A 22227-nucleotide genomic window follows, 5' to 3' on the forward strand; every position below is an offset into this window, starting at 1 on the left:
TCCGACACCAGCGACAGATTTTATTATGCGAAGCAGTTTGAGAAAGCTCAGGGGTTGGCTACCATCTTCTCCAGCCGTCTCTGTCCTCTACCCGCAGCTGAAGAGGTGGATTACAGACTACAGCCCAAGTTACATCGAAGTTCCTGTGTACATGATCTTGATTATCTTAAGGGTGTGATTTGGATCTGAATTTTACATAGAAGAGCCCTATGACGAAAATAAGTTCTGTGACATCCATGCAACAGCTATCACCAGCCTTACCCAGCCATGAGAAGGGGAACATTTTCTGAGAGCCAGAGCTGAGTGGAATGGGGGGCTAATCACCTGTGCGTGAGCGTGGGAAGGAACTCTAATCCTGTGCGTGGGGAAACTCAAGCCCGCAGGGGTCCTCTTGTACTAGTTAGGCAGGATACTTAAGATCTTCAGCCAGAAGTCTCATGGTTGCCTAGCAACTGGTACCACTCTTCAACAAAAATGAACAGTGTTGGGAAGTTGGTCCTCCACTTTGCAAATGTAATGACAGAATGCTTAGGAGTTGAGAAAACTCATCTGGGATCTGTTTCATTCTTCTGATCGGCTTTTGTCCTGGATCCAGAAGGCAAGTTCCTTTTCTTATTTCCCTCAAACCAAATGACACTTAGCTTGAGAAACACCATCCTCTGGACGGCCGATAACCCTTCATCCAGACAAAGATCAGCCCTGGGGCCACTGCCATCTTACTGGGGTTGTTTCTTCGTAAGTCAGCCCCACTCCCTGGCAGCCACAGCAGAGCATGGACACCAAAGGCATGCTTTGTCTCCTCACCCAAAGGTACTAAACGAATATGAATGCTCCTGGCACCTATCTACCAAACTCAGTTCTTTGTGCTAGGTGCTCCTCAGTATAAGCATCTCATTCTAAATACAAGGTCCCCAAGGTGTCCCTACTTCTGTCTTTAAGGCACATCAACTGCTCTAAGGCTCTCTGCTTATTATGAGTTAATGATTTTCAAAATTTAAAACAAAGCTTTTCACCAGGGCTTCCCTTCCTAGCTATTTAGCCCTTAGATACCGAAAGGGTGTGCTAAGGGCCCAGATCAATTCACATTTAGGGGTTCTGGTCATTGGGGTCACACTTGATCATAACTTTCAGCCCCAGTCCCTTTTTGGATGTTTCAAAGGCTTCTACAGCCTTCTCCAGAGGGAATCTGTGGGTAACTAGAGGCTTTACATTCAAAGTCTTCGATGCAAGCATGGAAATCGCCATTGGCCACCTGAAAAAGATCACAAGAATTTCATTAACCTCCAGGAAGAAAGTCAGCTTTCCCCAGAGTACCAAGCCCAGAAACTTCTGCAAAGTCTATATTATAGAGCAACAGAAGGACTGTGGCTTGGAATCTGGGGTACAGAGACTATTTTCAGTTGCCCCATCCATGCTTCTATCCCCTCACTTAGTAGCGTGGCCCACAAAGCCTAGAAGTTCTTGGGCACGGCACGAAGGCCTAAGTTATGCTTTGGAGGCCAGTATGAAAATGCAGTAAGCATCAAGGAGGTAGCCCAGGATGGGTCAAGATAACCCGTTTAACACAAAAAGGGCGCTCTGCTGAAGCATGGAGCTCTAAGCTGGGAGGGAGAGGCATCCCCAGGGAAGTGTACCCCACACAGAGCATCCTTGCCGTGGGGAGCAGTGGAGTGTGAGTGGGGTGAGTGAAAAGCAACTCTCCCCCAAGACAGGCCCCCTTATTCCCTTTAAAGGGCAGAAGGGGAAGTCATGAGGAAACAAAAAGGAGGAAGGCCTAGGTGATGAGTGGCAGATCCCAATCCCCCCCTCCCAGGCTGTTCCTCCCTCTGAGGAAGAAGTACAGGTTCCCTTAGCAGCCCTACCATATCGGGTGCTGGCAGTGTGGTCAGGGAGTGCCCTTCATGAATAAACATGCAGGGGACTCCTGGCCTCACAAGCTGCGTGGGACCTGCCTTAGCCATGCTGGCTGCTGGTCACCTTGGGTGACCCTCAACATCATACTCACGTGTTGCAGTATCGAAACACGCCCTTGATATCCACCTCCCGAACAGCTGCGTGCACCAGGGGTAAACTGGTCATCTCAGAGCCCATTCCCACAATCACCAAGGTCCCGCCAGAGCGAGTGGCCTGAGGAGGAAATAAAAACAAGGTATACAGAATATACAGGCAGTCCAGAGAATATGATTCGTGCTACAATGCCAAACTCTTCAACATGCCACTGGAACCCAACAGAGCAGCAGGGTTAAAATCCTCCTTTAAAGATTCAGAGATGTAAGAATAGACGCTAGGACAGTCTATCAGGTGGGCATGGGAGCATACCCTGCACCAAGGAAACTGATGCAGGAGGATTGCCAAGACCAGTGGGGGCTACAGAGTGGGGGCCCAAGTCAGTCAGGGCTACATAGTCAGACTCCCATGTCTCAAAAAAAATCAAGATGAAAATAAGGAACCACCCTCTGAGCCCATCAGGAGTGAGAGAACAGGAGCTGCAATACAAACACGCTGTTAAACTCTGCGGTTTAAAAACGGCTTCAACCTGGGCTGGGCCCAGTGCCGCACACCTGTGATCCTGGCGCTCAGGGAAGCAGAGGCAGGCAGATCTCTGTGAGTTCCAGGGATCTTCTGTGAGGCCAGCCTAGACTACAAAGTGAGTCCAGGACAGCCGAGGCTACACAGAGAAACCATGTCTTGAAAAAGCAAATAATAACAATGAATAAATTAATAAATAGATAAGTACATAAACAAACAGCTTCACCCGTGAAGCCTGGCAGGAAGCATTTTATTCTTCACCTCAAAGGTACTGGATATAATGGATTTTGTCTTCCCTAAATATTTATCTGGAAAACCAGTCCTCTGATAATGTCATGAGATTAGACTGCAGGGAATCACTCCTTCCTTCTTTGCAGTATGGTAGCAGAGAGAGACTATCTCCATGCCAGGTAATTAATATTAATAATTAATGCCAGGTAAGTAATATCTCCATGTAAGTAATGTGCTAGCCCTATGGTATTCCATGTTCCCAGCTGGGAGGAACAGAAAAATGGACAAGTCCGTCCTGCAAAATTCCCATGACAGTCAGACATGGCAGCAGCACTTACACCAGGACCATTCTGATGAAGAGCTACAGGAAGGCTGTACACAGCCAGCCCCTCTGAGGGAGGGGTAAGAGATGCCATGGAGAAGGCCCGCAGTGCCCTGGGGAGAGGTGGCATGCCAGGCTGCAGCAGGGTGAGGGCACTCCTGGCGCTGGCTCTGAGCAGCTCCATCCTGGGCTTGGCGCCTCACTGGTAACAATCACTGTGCTTGGCACTAGCGTGTGCTCCATTAGGCTGTTTTATGTTTTCGTTGAGGTGCAGAATCACTTACAATCTATCCAGGAATGTATGTGCAATGGAAACAATGTCGCTGTTCCTACTGGATACAGGTGAAAGGTCAAAGCTTTGAGCCGACTCACAGAAAACTCTTGACTGACATTTTCCAAGAAAACGGTTTCCCCCTTGGGAGTTGCCCTCCTTGACAATGAGAAGGAACCCACTGGCTAGTCCAAGTAGCAGGGGCCAGCGGTATGCTGACCACAGGCCAGTGAATGCTCAGATTATTAATTAATTATTAATAATGCTGACCACCGTGGGTGTGGCTGATAGACCAAGAGATTCTATCAGTTCTACCCAGGGGCATCTCCACCTCACAAACACACCCAGTCACCGCCCAGGCAGACAGATGATGCCTCCATATTTGGTGCAGCTGCCTGCTGCCCTCATTGGCAGGGTTGCCATACCTTGTGCGGCCCCTGTTATGCAAAATGGCTCCATAACCATGTCAGGAGAGATGTCACTTCATGCCTGAAGAATACCTCAGATCACATTCACCTCTCCACCACCCTCAGGTTGCCTTAGCAACTGGTCTGCAGTATCAACTACCGGAGGTGACATCTCTCCCCAGATATCAGGGCAGAGGAGGAAAGACAGCCACATCCATTAAGTCTCCCGGCCCTCTGTGGTGTGATGTCACTGGCCTACTAGCCACCCGAAGCTGGTAGACATGCCCTCCTTGCTGTCATAACCTGCACTGCGTCTAAAACAAAGCCTGGCACCGAGGAGGTACCCAAGACACACCACTAGTCAGCAGCAGCATCCCCAGTTATGGGTTATCTTTGCCCTCTCCCACAGGAGACCATTGGCTATGACAGTGGAACAGAAGAGCTGGTTGACTCTAGCAGAAACTCGGGATAGGGCCAAGTGGCGCTTGCTCATCTCATGCCTCCTGCTACTGCCTCTGTGACACTGAGCATCTTGGCAGGATAAAGCACGTCTCTGCAAGGGGTTCAGGCCTGAGGGTTCAGTGCCACGGCAGATAGAGGTTTTGCTTCCTGGAATACCTCACGTGCTGCAAAGTGCCCTGTGCGTGAACTGGCTATGACTCAGAAGAAAAGTGGAAGCTCATGGCCTGTGGGGAAGCAGTCAAGAAGGCAGAGGCAGGAGCTCCTTCCTCCAGCTCAGGCCCTCCTGTCGTAACCACAGTGGCTCCTCTGCTCCTTCCCAGCCAGTGTTTAAGCACTGGGGCCTGCCGGGCTGGGATTGACTCTTGACCCTGACTCGGGCTGGGATTGACTCTTGACCCTGACTCAGGACACTATAACCTGCAGGCTCTGCCGCTGTGTGAACTGATTTTAGGAGTAAGGCGCAGACGCATCAGGCTCACAAAGCGCCCAGCAGAGGGCTGGCTGGCACACTAGACTGCTTGTTTTCCTCCTTCCCTTGTACTTTGCTCTGTCAATGCCACACCCTCCCCCACCCCAACTCCCTCTGTGTTTCCCGTAAGTTGCTAGTGAGGTGAAACCTTGAGGGGTGAATCAGGAATAGACCTCTTATCTGTTCCGACTTCTGGAAGACAGCACCCCAGTTACCACCAACTTTGGCCTTGAAAACTTCACCTCACCTTTGTGACTAACTGAATTAATAACTGTTGCCTTGTATCGAGGACACAAAGACTAGTTTTCCTCAATAAAACAATGTAGGAATTTCCCACCCTATGAAGACCTGGTTCCCTGTTAGTCCTGATGCTGGTTTTGCCAGGAGCACTGCATGGCGTACAGTGGCACAGTGCCAAAGGCAACCCCATCTTGTGTCTGTTTTTCATCATGACCCAATGAGGGCTCAGGGCAAGTCCACACAAAAGGCAAGAAGCCAAGAGCAGAGGGCTTAGCCAATCAGCCTGGGGGTCAAACAGCAGCCTGGTGGAGCCTGATGGCTGATCTCCTCACTGCTGCTCTTTTTGCTACTCTTTCCCACCTCCATCCAACCCCCAGGCTGCACCCTCCGCTCACTCACGTAGATGCCCGTCTGGATGGAGGATTCTGCTCCAGTGCACTCAATGGTGACCTCTGGCTTGCCCCCCAACAGACTTTCCACCTTACTGGCAAGCTCCTGAGGGGTCTCCTTGGCAACCTGGATGGTAAAATCGGCTCCAAGTTCCTTGGCTTTGGTCAACCGAGGGGCAGATAGATCTAAAGGTAAGCAGATGTAATTTCAAGTGCAGAAGCCAGGAAACCAACTAGGAAGAAAAGAAAACGGAAGGACGCAGCAATCTCCAGTGCAAGGGGTGAAGCTGCTGAGCCCAAAACACCCCCTACCCCTACTGTGTGCTGCACCCACATTCATAGACTATGCAGCCTACTGTGTGCTACACACGCACACACATTCATAGCCACCCTGTATTCACTTACACAGAACACCTCCACCCAGCCTCACACACACGACATGGTTCTACATAGCTACACACCCACACCACATGCGCCCACGCACGCACACACACAGGTTCGTGTGTGCGAACTCACACACATGTATACACTCTCAAACATGGACACACACAGACACATACACACATGCACCATCGTTGCCTTCTCAGTATGGTCAGACCGACCCAGGCTGAGCCTCCTCTTAGCATTAAGAGGGTAGTGTCGGGACCACATTCTCCTCTCCACAACAGCTACCTTCCCCTGTCACAAAAGTCCTGAGTTGGTCACTCCTAGGCAGGCTTTTCGGCTCTAGAACTCGGGAGACAGCAGACAGAAGCTCTTCAGAAACCAGTACCTCAGAAAGTGCTGGGATTTTTCCCAAAGGTTCACACAAAGGTTTGCTCTGCGGCGTGGAGCTCTGAGGTAGTACGGTTTTTAAAAGGTGGGACTCGGGGGCTGGAGAGATGGCTCAGGGTTAAGTTAAGAGCACTGACTGCTCTCCGAGAGACCTGAGTTCAATTCCCAGCACGCACACGGCAGCTCACAACTGTCTGTAACTCCTCACACAGACATACACACAGTCAAAACAACAATGTACATTAAATTTTTTTTTTAAAGAGGTGGGACTGGTGCAAGGAGGTCACTGGGGCTACTGCCCAAGGAAGGGACAAGTTTGCATCTATCTGGTGTCCATGTTTTCACTACAGGCTGCTGTCATTTGTCATGCCTTCTGCAATGGGGCCGTCATGAGAGGCCAAAATAATGAGGTGGCTCAGTGTTAAGACTCCTGTCTTCTGAAACAACCAAGTGAATAACCTCTTTAGAAGTTACCAGACTTGGGCATTTCTTTTCTAGGCAACAGAAAAGGGACTAAGAAGAGAATGAGCCCCACTGCTGCTTTCAAGTCATAAGCCCAGCTGTTTCCCTCAAGGAGACTTGGATAGAAGTAAATCTTCTTACGGTGTGGTGGCCACACCTTTGTTTGAGCCCAGCACTCAGGAGGCAGAGAAAGGCAGATCCCTGAGTTCAGGGCCAGCCTGGTCTACAGAGTGAGTTCCAGACAGCTGGGGCTACACAGAAAAACCTTGTCTCAAAGAAACAAGGAAGAGAGAGAGAGAGAGAGAGAGAGAGAGAGAGAGAGAGAGAGAGAGAGAAGAAGAAGAAGAAGAAGAAGAAGAAGAAGAAGAAGAAGAAGAAAAAGAAGAAGAGGAGGAGAAGGAAGAAGAAGAAGAAAAAGAAGAAGAGGAGGAGAAGGAAGAAGAAGAAGAAGAAGAAGAAGAAGAAGAAGAAGAAGAAGAAGAAGAAGAAGAAGAAGAAGAAGAAGAAGAAGAAAAAGAAGAAGAAGAAGAAGAAAAAGAAGAAGAAGAGGAAGAGGAAGGAGGAGAAGAAGAAGGAGAAGGAGAGGGGAAAGAGGAAAGGAGGAGGAAGAAGAAGGAGGAGGAGGAGAAGGAGAAGGAGAAGGAGAAGGAGAAGGAGAAGGAGAAGGAGAAGGAGAAGGAGAAGGAGAAGGAAAAGAGGAAACCCATCTTACCAGTCACCACCACTTGAGCAGCTCCCATTGCTTTGGCCACAAGCAAAGTGACCATCCCAACTGGCCCTAGAGGAAGCAGAGAGTAGAGAAGTTTATGAGTTACAAACAGCAACTTTTCTCTACCTGACGGACTATGTTTTGTGTGTGTGTGTGTGTGTGTGTGTGTGTGTGTGTGTGTGTGTTTGTTAGGGTCTTTCCAAGTGCCTGGCACACAATAAGATTTTTAAAGCTGCTCGTGAAAGCAGATGTGAACAAATGAAGGATTGTTTCCCTCATGAAACATGTCCCTAGCAATAAGTTCCGTTTGATCCCTCATTATTCAGAGTTAGAAATAGCCTCTTTTCTCTTAGGCACTGCTAAAGAGAGTCCCAAAGAAGCAGAGAGTAAGATCTGGCTGTGTCTCCCTGGCATCAGGGGAACTCACCACCCCTCCCCAGGGAGAGTCACATTCTTCCTTGAGGCTCCAAGCATCCCTCTTCCTTGAGGTGGGTCCCTGGGTTGTCCCACCCTTTCCCTTGGTATTTGCTTGCTGGATGGCACTGTGGTTTCAGTATAAAACAAAGCCTCACAAAACGGGGCAATAAGGAATACTTTTTGAGTTTGCTTTTTGTACACACCCCTCTTGAAAACAACCTTGTGTATTTCCCGCAGAAAACGAAACGCTGGGAAATACCTCAAATGTCTGCAGGGAGGTGACGGTACAACGTCAAAGATTATGCTGTAACTCTGCAGCTACTGACATAAAAACACAGAATCATGGTTTTCCTGTTGCACTTATTTGTGGTTCGTATGCATGTGCACACACGTGCAAGCATGTTCACATATCAGGGCCTCCCTACTTGCTTTGCAGAGGAGAAGGCTATCATTTCTCCAACTTGACTTGCAAGTTCCAAAAGTTACTCTTCCCTTTACTACCCCAAATAGTTCCCTACTTTCTCTCAAGATTTATTTATTACTTAAATGGACAAAAGATTACATTCCTCATGAAATCTAATGTTGGCTACTACCATGCTTGTAGACATTTACTTGTTTTTTTGTTTTGTTTTGTTCTGTTTTGTTTTGTTTGAGATAGGGTCTCACTGTGTAGCCCAGGCGGGCCTGGAACACACAGAAATTCTCCTGCCTCAGCCTCCCAGGTGCTGAGATGCAGATGTGTGCCACGACATCCACCTTAGACGTTTTGTCTCTTTAGCCAAAGGCTGATCACTGACCGAGGCACTGTAACCCTCTTCTGCCCAGAAGGTGGCTAGAACCAAACCAGCTCTTGGAGAGGGAATGAGAAGGGGGAGGGACCTCCACATCGCTGACCAGTGAACCCACAGCCGCAAGCCCCGTTTCTTACCAGCCCCACACACGAGGACCTTGTTCCCCAGAGAAACTGAACCTCGACGGCAGGCATAGATCCCCACAGACAGAGGCTCAATCAGGGCTCCTTCTTCAAAGGTGACACTGTCAGGAAGCCTGAGAAGTAAGCCAACATCCATGGTTAGGATCTCTGACTTCCTCAGTGCTAACGATGTCATCAATACTACACTGTCATAGTGTGGTAATAATACTGCAATCCTGTCATCGGTACTATACTGTGTTTGCCTAAGGTACTAGAACAACAAGTAACATTTACGCACTGACTTATACATACAGCAATGTGCCAAGCACTTTACACGCATTTGCTCACACGGTTAGAATAGTCCTGTCGTACTTGCTATTACCTCCAGCCTGCTGAGAAAGAAATTACGCTGCGAGAGTTAAATGACTTATCTCAGAAGTTCAAAGTGAGGCTCAAAGGGTTTGAATTGAAAGCCAGATATGTTTGCCTCCAAAAGCCATGCCGTTCTGCCCCCAGAAAACTAAAATTTCTTTGATGAAATCACTTCAGAGTTCAGTGAACACATCATGGTTTCTGGTGGGGTTTTTTTTGGTTTTGGTTTTGGTTTTGTTTTTCCTTCAGTGCTGGGGACTGAACCCAGTACCTGCACTTAAGCACGTATTTGCTCTTCTAACATGCCTTCCACGCTAAGGCAGTACCAGGGTGGCTGTAATTAACCGATGAAAGCTCCCTTAAACCGTTAGCATAACCACGTTGTAGCAGCGCAGCATGGCTGGTTTCACTCCCGCAAACGGCCCCTACTATTAGCACTTTGCCAAGCAAAGTGACCATCTCTCTGCTATTCACCCCTATCTCATATTCCAGAACCACCTTGCAACAGCAGCTGCCCGACTGCCCCTTGACTGGTAGAGATGGAAGCAGGAACTGGTCCACAGAGCTGACTGAATGCTGTATCACCTTCATCACTAGGTCCTCGGCATCTCTTCTAAGCCTGCTGCTATCCCAGCTGCTATCCACAATCCCACTGGTAGCAACGGTGAGTGTTTGTGGGAGTCTTGGCAGGCTAGAATGCTTTCTCACTCGTTATCTTATCTAACCCTCAAGACAACCCTGCCAGTCAGGCTCTATGCTCACCTTTATTCTTCAGAGGGTAAAACTAAGCTGTGATAAGACTGCAAGACTCAAGCCAAGGAGCCCTGACTGCCTCATCCGGCCCACATCAAATGCCTCTTGACACAAGTGGTTCTGGGACTCCTGTTACATTTCCGCTGGTTCCTTGCTATCCAATGTTTACTTGGTTCCCAGAAACACCTACAAATGTGGAAACCTTCAAGTTCCCCCCACCCAGAAATTAACAGGGCCGCTGGACTTGTGTTCACCCCAGCATCCTCTGGCCACTGTTCCTGTTCATTACAGAACAAACTGCAAGGCCTCTGCATCTCTTGCTTCATGCCCCACACTCTAAGCCATACTCTGATCAACCTATGAGCATATTCTGTATAAGGGGGGGAAAATGACACAAGGAAGATTGCTAAACTCTCAAAGGCTCTCTCTCTCTCTCTCTCTCTCTCTCTCTCTCTCTCTCTCTCTGACACAACATCCTGCCCCTTCACATTCTCCCAGAGAAAGAAATGGATCTAAGCTGACTGTTCCTCTCCCCTCTCTCCAACCTCTCTGTAGAATAAGAACACCAAAAAGAAGTGAGGTCAGAACACAAGGGGAGGGAGGGACCACAGTCTGAGTGTTCTGTCAGTCAGGTGTTGTCTCCTCACAGCTAGCTGGGAGCCGGGGCTCCAGGCAAATGGGCAGAAGACCAGAAGACCAAGAGCAGCACTTCCGACCACTGACCATAAGCAGGGTAAGGACTATGGGTTTCCTTGACCTGAGCCTTTTGTAACTTATAATCACCAGGACAGGCAACCTCGGGGAGGGGATTTACAATAAGGTTCAGGAGACAGATAAAATGGTAGAGGAGAGAGCTAAATGCCAGAAGGTCTGGGGTAGAAAATGCAGAGGCAGTGGCAGTGTAGGAGTCCTCAGAAACAGGATCGGAGAGGAAGCTGGGGCAGAGCAAAGGCCTAAGGAAGATTTGGAGGAAGGTCAGAGGCCCCTGCAGGCTCTCCTCAAATCTGCCAGAACCTCTGATGAGCAGAATATCATTCACCACCACACCCTGTTCACCATTTCACAAACGGCTGCCACGCCTATCCCAGACACACCCCCTTCTCAGGCCTCGTCCTAGACCTCTACCCTTAGACCACAAGACCAAGCTAAGGCCTAGCTTATCATCCCTGAGCATCTGTCATGTGCTATGCGGAGCACTCGGTATAATCTAATCACCGAATTCTTCCGGCTTCTGTGAGGGAGACACTATCCTGATGTTACTGAGGATTTTAAACTTTAAAGACCTTGGTCAAGGTCACACAGTGAGCCAACCGCAGAGAGCAGGGTCGTGTCTTGACCTTTACCACGGTGTTCCACGAACGGCTGCTTGAGGCTTGACTTGGCAAAGGACCCAGAAAAAATGAGCTGATTCAGGAATCCCTTGCTGAAAGACATATCCAACCCACACAGCTGCTTTCTTCTAGAGCAGTGTTGGCTGGGTGTTGGCTCATCATCACAAGGTCTCTAGCCTACGTCTCTCTAAGTTTGCAGGGAGTACTAGAAAAATCTCAGCTCTAGGCAGCTGTGGTGTTCATGTCTGCAACTTGAGCAACGTGGGCAGTAGCAGCAGGATTGCTGTGAGTTTGACATTGGCCAGGACTACATAGTGAGTTACGGGCCAGCCTGGGGTATATGGTGAGATCTTGTTGGAGGAGGAGGAGGAAGAAGAAGAAACCAAAACAGAAGTGAAAAAAATTTCAAAACAAAACAAAAACCACCTCAATTAGATCCATCAGACCATCCCTGCCCTTGACACATTCCTGTCCCTGTCACATAAGCCCCATACTGGCTGAGAGCTGCCTCTGGGACCAGACTAGACAGAAGGAAAACACTTGGGTTGGCAAGAGAGGAATGACATGCCAGCAGCCTAGGGCTTCATGGTGAATTACGTTGCATTTTGCTTCTTTCCGACACAGCTTCTCAACCCAAGACTGTTCCCAAGACAGGCAAGGGAAGGGCGGTTTGCACTGTGGCTGTGCTCTGTGCCTGAGTTCATTAGCTTTCTTCTGCTTCAGTTAAGGCTGGCATACAGCTTCAGCAATGGTTCCCATCCCATTGTTATCCATCATTAGTTAGGAATGCAAAGCCTGATTATATACAAGCACAGATATGGAGTAATAATTATGACTTCCCATGCATTGCCTAATTTAGTCTTCTGCTGGCTAACAGAAGCAGAAGGCCAAATCATCTCCTCCAAATCACAAGGAGGGAATGGACCTAGCATGCCAGGACTCAGGTCCTGATCCACACTCAGGCTTCTCAGGAAAAGGCTCTAAGGTGCTGGTTGATGCAGAGGCCTCTGCTGTTATAGTTAATCCTCCTGCTCCTCCTCCTCTTCTTTCTCTTCCTCTTCCTCATCGCCATCCTCTCTTTCTCTCTGAGACAGGGTCTCAATATGCAACTCTGGCTGGCCTGTACTACCTATATGGACCAAGCCTGCCTCTGTATCCAGAGTGTTGGGATAAAAAGGGTGTGACACCACACCTAGCCATAATTTTCCTCTCTGTGGCTGAAGGGAAATAAAGAGTTAGTTATGACAAGTTCAGAATAGATGGAAGAGGTGGCGATTTTGGCGATGATTTTCCGTTACTGCTCCAGGTACTGGGAAGTTGAGATGAAAGATGAGCCTCAGGCAGGCTGCCTTCCCTCAAAGCCACCAAGAAGGGACTTGTATTTAAAGTTAAGGCTGAGCTGGGTGTGGTGGTGCATGAAACAGGGCAGATCTGAGTCTTAAGTTACTTACCCTGGTTTGCATGTCTCTGTGAGTTTGAGGCTAGTCAGGACTCCATAGCGAATCTCACCTCCTCCCCTTCTCATATATATGTATCCGTGTGTGTGTGTGTGTGTGTGTGTGTGTGTGTGTTAAAGAAGATGCTTGTTGTAAGGAACTAGAAGGAAAATCACCAACCAATGGAAAAGGGCTCCCAAGGGAGTCCAGTGAGCTTAGGCACTAACTTGTAGCAGAAATCAGCATTGTGCTTGTAGAAGCGGCAGAGATTCCCGTCGTCGGGGGGCGTGGCACAGAAGAAGATAGTTGGCGTCAGGTTGTATCTACCGATCTTGCAGAATTCATCTATTTCTCTGGGAACCCCAGGCTCGATAGCCACCCGATCACCTGGAGAGGAAAACACAGAGGGTGCTCCATCTAAGAACAGAAGCAGAGCCTCACTCCTGCTGGGTCTGGTTCTTCTTTCCAACCTCTGAAAACAAGAGCTCCCTCACTGGCTGAGGCCAGTGAGCTTAAAGGGCCTCTCCTCTGGGAACCCTGGTGCCTTGGACAAGGCCAGCCTATTGGGGCCTTCTCTCCTCCCTCCCCCCTTCCTCTAACCCCCCCACTCTATCTCACTGAGATCCATGTCACTCCATAAACCAAGCTGGTCTTCAGCTCTCAGCAATCCTGCTCCTGCTTCAGCTTTCTGCGCGCGGGGATACAGATGTGAGCCACCACGCCCAGCTGTCCCGGTGCTTCTGAAGGAGACATACAACCCAGCAAAGATTCTCACTCTGGGAGCGAGAGCCAGCCCACTCTAGAGGGTTAGCCCATCTCGTGCTAAACCAGCTTGCCCCTGTCCCCTGGGAAACACAGACCGTTATCTCTCTAAAACATCCCGGCAGGCTCTCCTGTCTCAGTGTGTCACAAAGTGTTATCTGCTACAGAGAGGGGGCAAACGTTTCATTCTTCACTTGTGAAAACATGGGGCGAGGCCTTATAGAATGGCAATTGTGGGAGGAGTGGGGGAGGGGAAACTGTGATCAGAGGATATTGTAGGAAATCCCTCCCCCTACAACGGGAAAAAAAAAAAAAAAAAAAAAAAAGGACTGTCATGGCCTGGTTCACGTTTTCTAGTTTAGACAATAACTAGGAGTTGAATGATGTGCAGGGTGCTCAGAGGCCAGAAGAGAGTGCTGAATCCCCTGGAAGAGGAGTTACAGTTGTGAGCTGCCATGTGGGTGCTGGGAATTGAACCTAGGTTCTTTGAAAGCAGCCAGTGCTCTTAACTGCTGAACCATCTCTCCAGCCCCTCCATCTTTACTAATGAATTTTTAAGTGGCCTGCTAATCATTTACTAGAATCTAAACAGTTTACACTTCCTTGTCTAAATTGAATTTAAATATAATGAACCACTCACATCTTCCGTGATGCATTAGATGAATCTGATAGACATATTCTCCTGGGGGAGGAAAACTTTCATCAAGACTAAAAACAGTGCTGCTGCCTCAGAAACCTCATCCTTGTGTCCATTCGGAGGCAGCTTCCATCCCGACCCCTAAGACACCTGATGTTTTGAGTTCGTTTGACATAGGTTAGCACTTCTGGTTATACAATATTAAAACTGGCAACCACCCTATCAGCGGACTGGGGGAGGGGCACGGGCAGAGAGGAGGGAGGGTGGAGGGCGGGTGGGATTGGTAGGGGAAGAGGGAGGGAGCTACAGGTGAGATACAAAGTGAATAAACTGTAATTAATAAAAACCGTAATAATAAAGAAAAAAATGGCAATCACATGGTGTGTACTCTGTATCTGGCTTTTCATTAAGTTTTTTGGTTGATACATGTTACAATTGTTTATTCTTCTTTGTGACTGAATGGCATTCCATTCTGTGAGTATAGCACAGAGAGTTTGTTGGTGGACAACTGGCTATTTCCTGTTTTCCAGACAATGTCTGTGAGTATCTTGACCCCTCATTTAAATTGAGAGTGTTGTCTGTGTCACATCTATCTTTGCCATTATAAGGAATTGGGGGGAGATCTAGGGAAATAGCTCGGAGTCTGAGAGCTTTGGCTGCTTTTCTAGAGAACCCAGCTTTAATTCCCAGCTCACAGATCCCGACAAGTCCAATTCCAGGAGATCCAACATTCTTTCTGGCTTTTGTAGGCACCAGGCATGTGCAGATACACATTCAGACAAAACACCCATACACATAAAATTTTTTAAATAAAAATAAAAACATAAAATTAAAAACAAAATTACCAGTGGTTTTTAAGATGTAGCTCTCAACTCGTCTGACCTCCTCAGCTTCTCCCTCCTGTACTTCTTTATACCCACCATTAAGGATAATATACTCAACTTGACATTCAAGGTAGTTTTGCATTTGCCATTTTTACCTCCTAGTTATCACTGCATTGGGACAAATGGCAATTCTCATTTGGAGAGTCCTTTTAAGAGAGGCGATGCATGTTTATCATCTCCCCCAACTCCCCAGTGGAAAGCATCTGCTCTGAGAATACATGTGTGAGAACCCAGACACATTACTTGACCTGTGTCATTTTATGGGTCTGACCTGCCTCACTAACTCAAAAACAAAACCTTCTCAAATCTCAGATGACAGGCGACTCATTGGTTCAAACATTCGCTCTTGAGCCAGATGGAACAGGGTGGCATTCCAGCCAACTCTGAGACCAGCCAGTGTGTGGCCCTGGGCAAGAACCACATTCCAGTGTCTGACTCTATTAATAAAGGTAATAAAGTGTGCCCCATGGCATTGTCTCAAGCATTAAATGTGTTGGTGTTCAATGAACAGCAAGCCAATACATACAAGCTTTCTTCTTCCTTTGTAATTATTCTTGTCATATATCCAGCTCCACGTATCTATCAACTTTCTTTAACCACCTCTGCTCACCGTGTCCTTTCTTTGACCCCTGACTATGTACTTTTTCCCCCTCCAATTATTGGTGTTGTTGGCAGTTCTAATGCCTGGTCTCCCTAACCAGATCTATGAATCCAGGACTCACGATTTTATTTTATTTTATTTTTCCATTTCTCAAAGCACCTGACCCAAGTCTGAACCCACAACAGACATTGATTAAGTACTTGTTAGATCTTAGAGGACCTGGTCCAACAGGAAGTGATCAGTCGTTGGTTGGCTGCAGGAAGATAAGAGCCTTCCGCTTTGAGATGAGCCTGTATTACCACAGGCTTTTTCCAATGCTTTTTTTTTTTTTTTTTTTGGCAGTAACAATGAGAAGAGGTCTTGACTTAAGAATCCTAAATGAGACATGTTTAACTTCAAAGATTACCAATCCCTCCCTATGTCTGGGCTCAGAGACTGAAATATTTCACAGCACCTTCCTGCCAAACCCCAGCTTCCCCCAATTAATCTAAAGTCATCTCCAGGCTTCAATAAGCAAGGGAAGGTTGCTACCGACAGCTACCCATGCCAAGACAGTTCACTGTGCCGGGGGACAATGTAGGCTGCTGCGTCTAAGAATGGTGGGACAATCAATCTAGGTCTTAGTAGACTATTGTTTCCCTAACCATCTAACAAAACTCAAAGACGGGCCCCAGGGAGATACCTACCAGCTGTCATGCCAAACAGATGTGTTGTCGAGCTACCTTTTAAATGTGTGCATTTAGACACATAGTGCCACCCTCCACCTTGGCCAGAAAAGGTTTCTCTCTCCAAGTGGTTAGCAGTTAATACAGAGACTCATAACCGGTCCAAGAACATATGACTGTCGAGTGTTCATCCCTGAATGGGATATCTAAATCAACCATGCACCACAAGGCTCAGGAATCGTTTTGGAAAAGGGAGTTAAAAGAATGTAAGAGACACGGTATATAAAGAGGAGCGCTGTGAAATGCTGTCTGGGCATGACATGGCTATTGCACTCACAAACTAACAGTTATGGTTACCTGCATGATTAGTCAACATTCCAACAGTCCAACTAATTGGACTCTGGTTAAAAAAAAAAAAAAAAAAAAAAAGGCAAAGACACAAAGTAGGAGCAAGTTGAGGATTACTGGGTTCTGGGGAAAAGTGGAAGAAATACATCATTTATGTGCATGAAACTGTTACAGAATAAATAAAAGATACTGTTTAAATAAAACGGAAATTTTGGAATGAAAAACAAGTTGGTTGACTATCTTAAAGGTAGGGTATAAAGCTCAGCCTTGCTAAAGTTATGTTGTACTCTGAGATAAAAGCTGAGTGAGTAAAAACAGGAAGGCAGGATTTTAAGGTCATCTTTGGTGACCTTACATAGCAAGATGGAAGCCAACTGAGCTAGTGTGGCAGCCTGCTCTTTGAGACAAAGCTGCAGCCATCTTCGTATTCAGCTTCCATTTTGTTTCTAAGGTGAAATTAAGTTCGCAATTTTAAACTTTTCAACTCTGCTTCCTGGAAGTGGTTGTTCATAGCTGACCTTGTATTTTACTATGATTCAATGGTATATGATTCAATAGATAACCCATACTTTGTTATCTACTCACTTGGCTACATTCTGGTTGCACCCATTTTATCTACACACCGAGCTACACTCTGGGAGTACTATAGAAGACCCTAAGCCTTGCCTCACTTACCTCACTTAGGACCCATAAGCTTAAAGGTTAGCTGATAATGCTTTATCCAGTCAGCCAAAAACATAAAGTTGCTTTGTACGGTTAGCCAAAATGTGTCACTGCCCTCCCCATGTTGTTTGGTTCTTTCTATAAAAACCCTGCTATGAGAACTTGTAGATGTCACAATTAGGCTCCCAAGTCCTTACCTTAACCCTGATCGATCAGCTTGGAAAAGGTGTTCCAATAAACAAACTGAGAGCAAAGTCTGAGTGGTTTGTGTGGCTATTCTTATGCTAGAACTCTAGAAGAGCCTCTATCAGAAAGGGAAATCAAGATCTTCCTAATTCAAAGATTCTAGGGTTTGGGGTTGGAATCACTCTCTCCTGGGAAAGCCGATTGTGCACTTTGCATCCCACGGTCTTCTCACAACAGGAAAGACTCTCTTTGGATACTCAGTGACTAAAGAGCAGGCCGCTGGACAGTGGTGCTTCACGACTTTAATCCCTGCAACTAGAGAGGCAGAGGCAGGTGGATTTCTGAGTTCAAGGCCAGCCTGGTCTACAGAGTAAGATCTAGGAGAGCCAAGGCTACTTGAAGAAATCTTGTGCAGTATGCTTACACCGGAACGGACTCACACCTGGCTCATGCTTTTAATAATAGCACTCTGGAGGCTGGGGCAAAAGGATCACCTTGAAATAGAGTCTAGCCTGGACTATCAGGAGTTCTAGGCCAACACGGGTCACATACAGAGTGAGTTCTGGGCCAGCATAGACTACAGAGTGAGGTACTGTCTCGAAAGTAAATGAATAATTAAAAGTAAAATCAAGAAGGTCTTGATTCTTAGTCTTTGGAAGCAGTTTGTAGCTTATAAGACAGAAACACTTTAGCAGCCTCCCTTCTCTGATTCATCTCGCATTCTACATCTTCTTTTCAAAGGTGACAGGGCTCTAGACAAGACATGCTGATCACCGCTGCAATCCTCATCACACACCATGACTAAGAACCTGCTCTCTGTCCCAGGCCTGTGCCCCCTTCCCAGGCAGAAGGTAAGATCCCTGCAGGTAGGGACCCAACACTCTCTTGTTGGCCGCTGTATCTCTGTGCTTAGCTGAGAGCCTGGCCCAGAGAAGGCCCTCACAGACATTTACACTGACCTGGTTTTAGATGCTTCACCATCGCTCCTACTTTGGTGACCGTTCCAGCAGCTTCATGCCCCAGCACCATTGGCTTTTTCACAACAAAATCTCCAATTCGGCCATGCTGCCAGTAGTGAACATCAGAGCCGCAGATGCCCACAGAATGCATCTTCAGTAGCACCTCTGATTAGAGAATTGAGACAGAGAAAACAGGTGAGAGAAAGGCAGACCTTCCGTCGCTCTCAGGAGCACTAGCAGTTCCCCTCTGGACAGGGGAGAGAGCTGGGTTCTCAGACGCAGGTACAAAACTGAGATTATAAAAGAAAATAAGCTAAACAGAGGAACCAGTTAAGCCTAGGAAGACACGGAACAGCTTGAACACAGCAAAGGAACAGAGTGTTATGGGTAAGGACGTGTTGACTAGGCTGGGCTAGTGTTCCGAGATATTTGGTCAAACACCCATGCAGACTTTGCTTATAAGGTGGGGATAATTGTCTTACAGCACAATTAGCGTTTACATCAATAAGCTGTGAGGGGAAGACGTTGTCCTCCATTAAGCAGGTAGGCCTCATCCAATCACTTAGAGGCCTTGGGAGAAGACCGAAGGAGAAACTTTCCGGAGACTACTACACAGGAAGCCTGCCTGAGTCTGCTACCCTGCCCTGCAAGCTCAGAGCTTTCCAGACCGCCCAATCACAGGAGTCAGTTGTCTAGCATAAAATAAACTGCCCTTTCCTCCTCTCCCTTCCCTCTGTGGATACACACATACAGATACATATATCTTACTTGGTCTGTGTGTTTGGAGAGCCTGGCCAACCCTACTGTAAACAAGATATAAGGAGAAAGCACTGCGTCAGCCATTTAAAAGAACGAACTGTTTTGCAGGAGATAACCGCTCCCAAACACTGAGCTGAGCCTGATTCTTATCATCCTGAGAATCTCTGCTTGCCACTGCGCGATGAGCTGCCAGGTTAAGTTCCTCCTGTTCCTTGTTTTCCAAAAAGGTACAGTTTAAACTTCACTTTCCTGTAAGTGAAGTTACCCTTCACCCTTACCCTTCAGGGGACTGAATCAAGTGAGGTTTGGTGGTCTTTCTGTTGTCCGGAGTCCAAGTTTAAAATAATGAGGCCAGTGGGCTTCCCAGCTCAAGTAAGTACCAAAGGATTCTGGGCTCCGTCTGACCTAGATGACAACATTATGAGTACCTCCCTGAGAAAAAACTCCATCTTCAAAAGACAAAGAAGCTAAGAGCGCTAACTACGCACTCAGACATATCTGCAAATTGCCAGCAAAGTCCCCCAGATATGTCTCTGAGGAACTGTCTTTGCCCTTGGTTTTTACTGAGCAATTAAGGAATGGCAGACTGAATTCTGAAATCAAAGACAGAGAAACATTATTGAAATCAGGAAAATGCTAAGTTTTCTCTATAGCAAGAGAAGAGACCTGTCTTGCTGGAATACTAGCTTTCCAGTTTACTCTCTTCCCATTCAACTACAGCAAGAGACAAAAGAATCAGAATAGGCTGGGTCAGAGAGGACCCTTCACAGACCAAGAAAGCCCTTCCTGGGCCACCTCTGCAGCCAAAGCCACCTTGTCAGGATACAGTGAGGCGCCTCCTCCAGGCCTCTGAACATGATATCTTCGTGAAAATGTTTAAGCCCTTAAATTTGCATTGCTTGCTACACACTGATAGAATAGCTGTTGTTTATATCTTATCACTGTAAGTCAACAATGCCACTGACCTTTGAGTGGCAAAGCTCCGGAATTACCAACAAAGCTTCCTTCAATCTGACGTTTGCCCAGAATCTGTGCTTCTGGGCTGAAGTATGGCAGGGTGGGGAGGACATCCCAGGTCATCAAGGAGAGGAAAGGAATCCGAGGGACCGAAGACTCTGTCCATTGGTCCCTAGCCTCACCAGGGAATCCTACAGATGATGACCTGGATTCTGGGATGGGGTGCTCTACCCTAGCCAACAGTGGGCATGACCTCCCCAGGGCCGGATGCCACCAGGAAACCTGCATGACAGCTCAGCCCAGTGGGCTCACCCACCGAGAGGCCCGGAGTGGAGCAAAGGTGCCAGGAAGCCTGCCCCTAGACGCTCAGTCACTTTCTGTGCTCGGTTGATTAGGGGAAGGGACAGGACTTCCCACAGCCCCTCCCACCATGACTGGACAGGTAGATAGCTCTGGGCTGGTCCTCTTCGGTGTGCTAACACAGTGCTCTTTTGCTAACTATGAGATTTAGTTCTGCAGATCTCTAGAACCAGAATTATGATTTGGCACCTAATCTGGTAGACAGGGTACTTGCTTGTTAGGTAAGAAGGGTTGGTTCTGCCTTTGGTCCACATGATTCACATCAAAAACCCAGGGCAACTCAGCAGTCTGGTATCTTAGTTTTTCTCCTCCTAGCACTGATTCTTTTACTTCATACGGTAGCCAAAATAAATCATTTTAGCCAATGGACAAAAAAAAAAAGAAGTAAACATGTCAACCAGTAGGAAAAGAGGGGCAGGGATCAATGCACACGTCTCCAAGGCCAACACCAGTGACTACAATGTCAGGCCAGTTTCCCAAGGACCTACCATTTGGGCCAGGTTCTGGAACTGGGTAGTTCTCCTGCAATAAAAGAGAAGGTTGTTTAGTATGCATAATAACTTGTCCCTACATTTTTCACTTATAAAATATTCACCTGGAGCTTCATTTAATTATGCCCAGAATGCCAGTTCAAAGCATCTGCTGCTACCCGCGAGCACTAAAGGGGAGCATCCGGCCTGCTAGAAAGCCTTCCTGCTCTTCCCCACACTGTTCAAGACAGAGCCGTTGGCTCAAAAGATGGCATGCGCAACGTACTCCAAACACGATAGGAAAGTGTATAACACCTACAGACACCACAGACTGTTCTGAAGCTGGGTCCCCTCCTTGGAAAACTGCCAGCCACCCCACAATCAAAGCCCAACCGTCAACGCTGCGGGAAGCCACTCTAGTTGCTCAGCGCACCTTTGGAGCTACGTGCCCAGGACTAAGAAAAGCGTGCTGGATGTGGTTCCGTGCACGGAGGGCGTCTGAGCTGCGCTGCGTTTCTAGATCTGCCTTCCTCACTGGAGCTTTTCATCCTAGCGAGATCATGTTCTCAGACACACATCTGTTTGCTCTGGCCTGTTCCTACAGGGAAAGGAGGGAGTTACAGGCTGGATTGGACAGGTGGGAGGGTGTCTTTGCTGCCGCTGCTTTCCCTTTACTTCAGCACATGGGATACCCAGGCATCTCTTCTAAACCTCCATGTGGTTTTAGAAGCCCCTTTAGAACACAAGGGCCTGCATTTTAGTGCATAAAGCAACCTGATTTTGGTGTTCACTAAAATCAGTATTTTAGCTAGTATTAGAATAGAATTTGCTTACTAACCCTTTCTCTGTGGTTACCTGGCCACAGTTAAGTCAGGGTTGACAAGGAGGAAGGACCGAGAGTGGCCAGATCCAAGTGTTTACTGTATTAATTCTCTGTGGGCAGACAAGAACCAGAGGGAGAGGGCAATGTGAAATGTTTACAGCGGTTGCTGTAGAACACTTTCAGCTCTGGCTTACCACAGCCCAGAGCCCACAGATGAGAAACCTGAGGTTAGGGAGTTAGGTTCAAGATCCTGTCGCCAGACAGGGGATTAAGCAGGGCTCAGCCTGGCTTTCCCTGACACTTAGAACAGTTTCCACTGTGCCTCCCGCAGTCCAGACAGAGAGTGCCCTTTCTTCTTCGGGTGACAGAAAGAGCTGACAATTGTGTGGGGCGATTAGTAGGTGGGCCTCCATGCAGACTGCCCTGAAGGGGCCTCTGCTTAAAGCGCTCCACCTTCCTGGCCAGCGACTTGGTTCCGCAGGTAAGAGGGCTATTGGACAAGCCTGAAAACCTGAGTTTGACCTCTGGACCCATGTGACTGAAGATGAAAACCAGCTCCCACTTGTTGTCCAGTGACCTCCACATGCTAGCCACCTCTCCTCCTCCTCCTCTCTCTCTCTCTCTCTCTCTCTCTCTCTCACACACACACACACACACACACACACA

General features: G+C 47.7%; 1 protein-coding gene across 1 annotated transcript in view; it reads right to left on the reverse strand.

The window, feature by feature from the left end:
- The window catches only part of Sord (sorbitol dehydrogenase), a 29786-nt gene continuing 7559 nt past the window's right edge, over positions 1 to 22227 (reverse strand). The window contains exons 2-9 of the mRNA XM_021645088.1: positions 20757 to 20790; positions 18193 to 18357; positions 12715 to 12874; positions 8611 to 8729; positions 7269 to 7334; positions 5331 to 5506; positions 2006 to 2127; positions 1 to 1252 (exon numbers count right to left, since the gene is read on the reverse strand). Coding sequence (XP_021500763.1) covers positions 1087 to 1252; positions 2006 to 2127; positions 5331 to 5506; positions 7269 to 7334; positions 8611 to 8729; positions 12715 to 12874; positions 18193 to 18357; positions 20757 to 20790 — 1008 coding nt within the window. The 3' untranslated portion in view covers positions 1 to 1086. The remainder of the gene's footprint in view (positions 1253 to 2005; positions 2128 to 5330; positions 5507 to 7268; positions 7335 to 8610; positions 8730 to 12714; positions 12875 to 18192; positions 18358 to 20756; positions 20791 to 22227) is intronic.

Source organism: Meriones unguiculatus, chromosome 18 (assembly GCF_030254825.1).
Source record: "Meriones unguiculatus strain TT.TT164.6M chromosome 18, Bangor_MerUng_6.1, whole genome shotgun sequence".
Lineage (NCBI taxonomy): Eukaryota > Metazoa > Chordata > Mammalia > Rodentia > Muridae > Meriones > Meriones unguiculatus.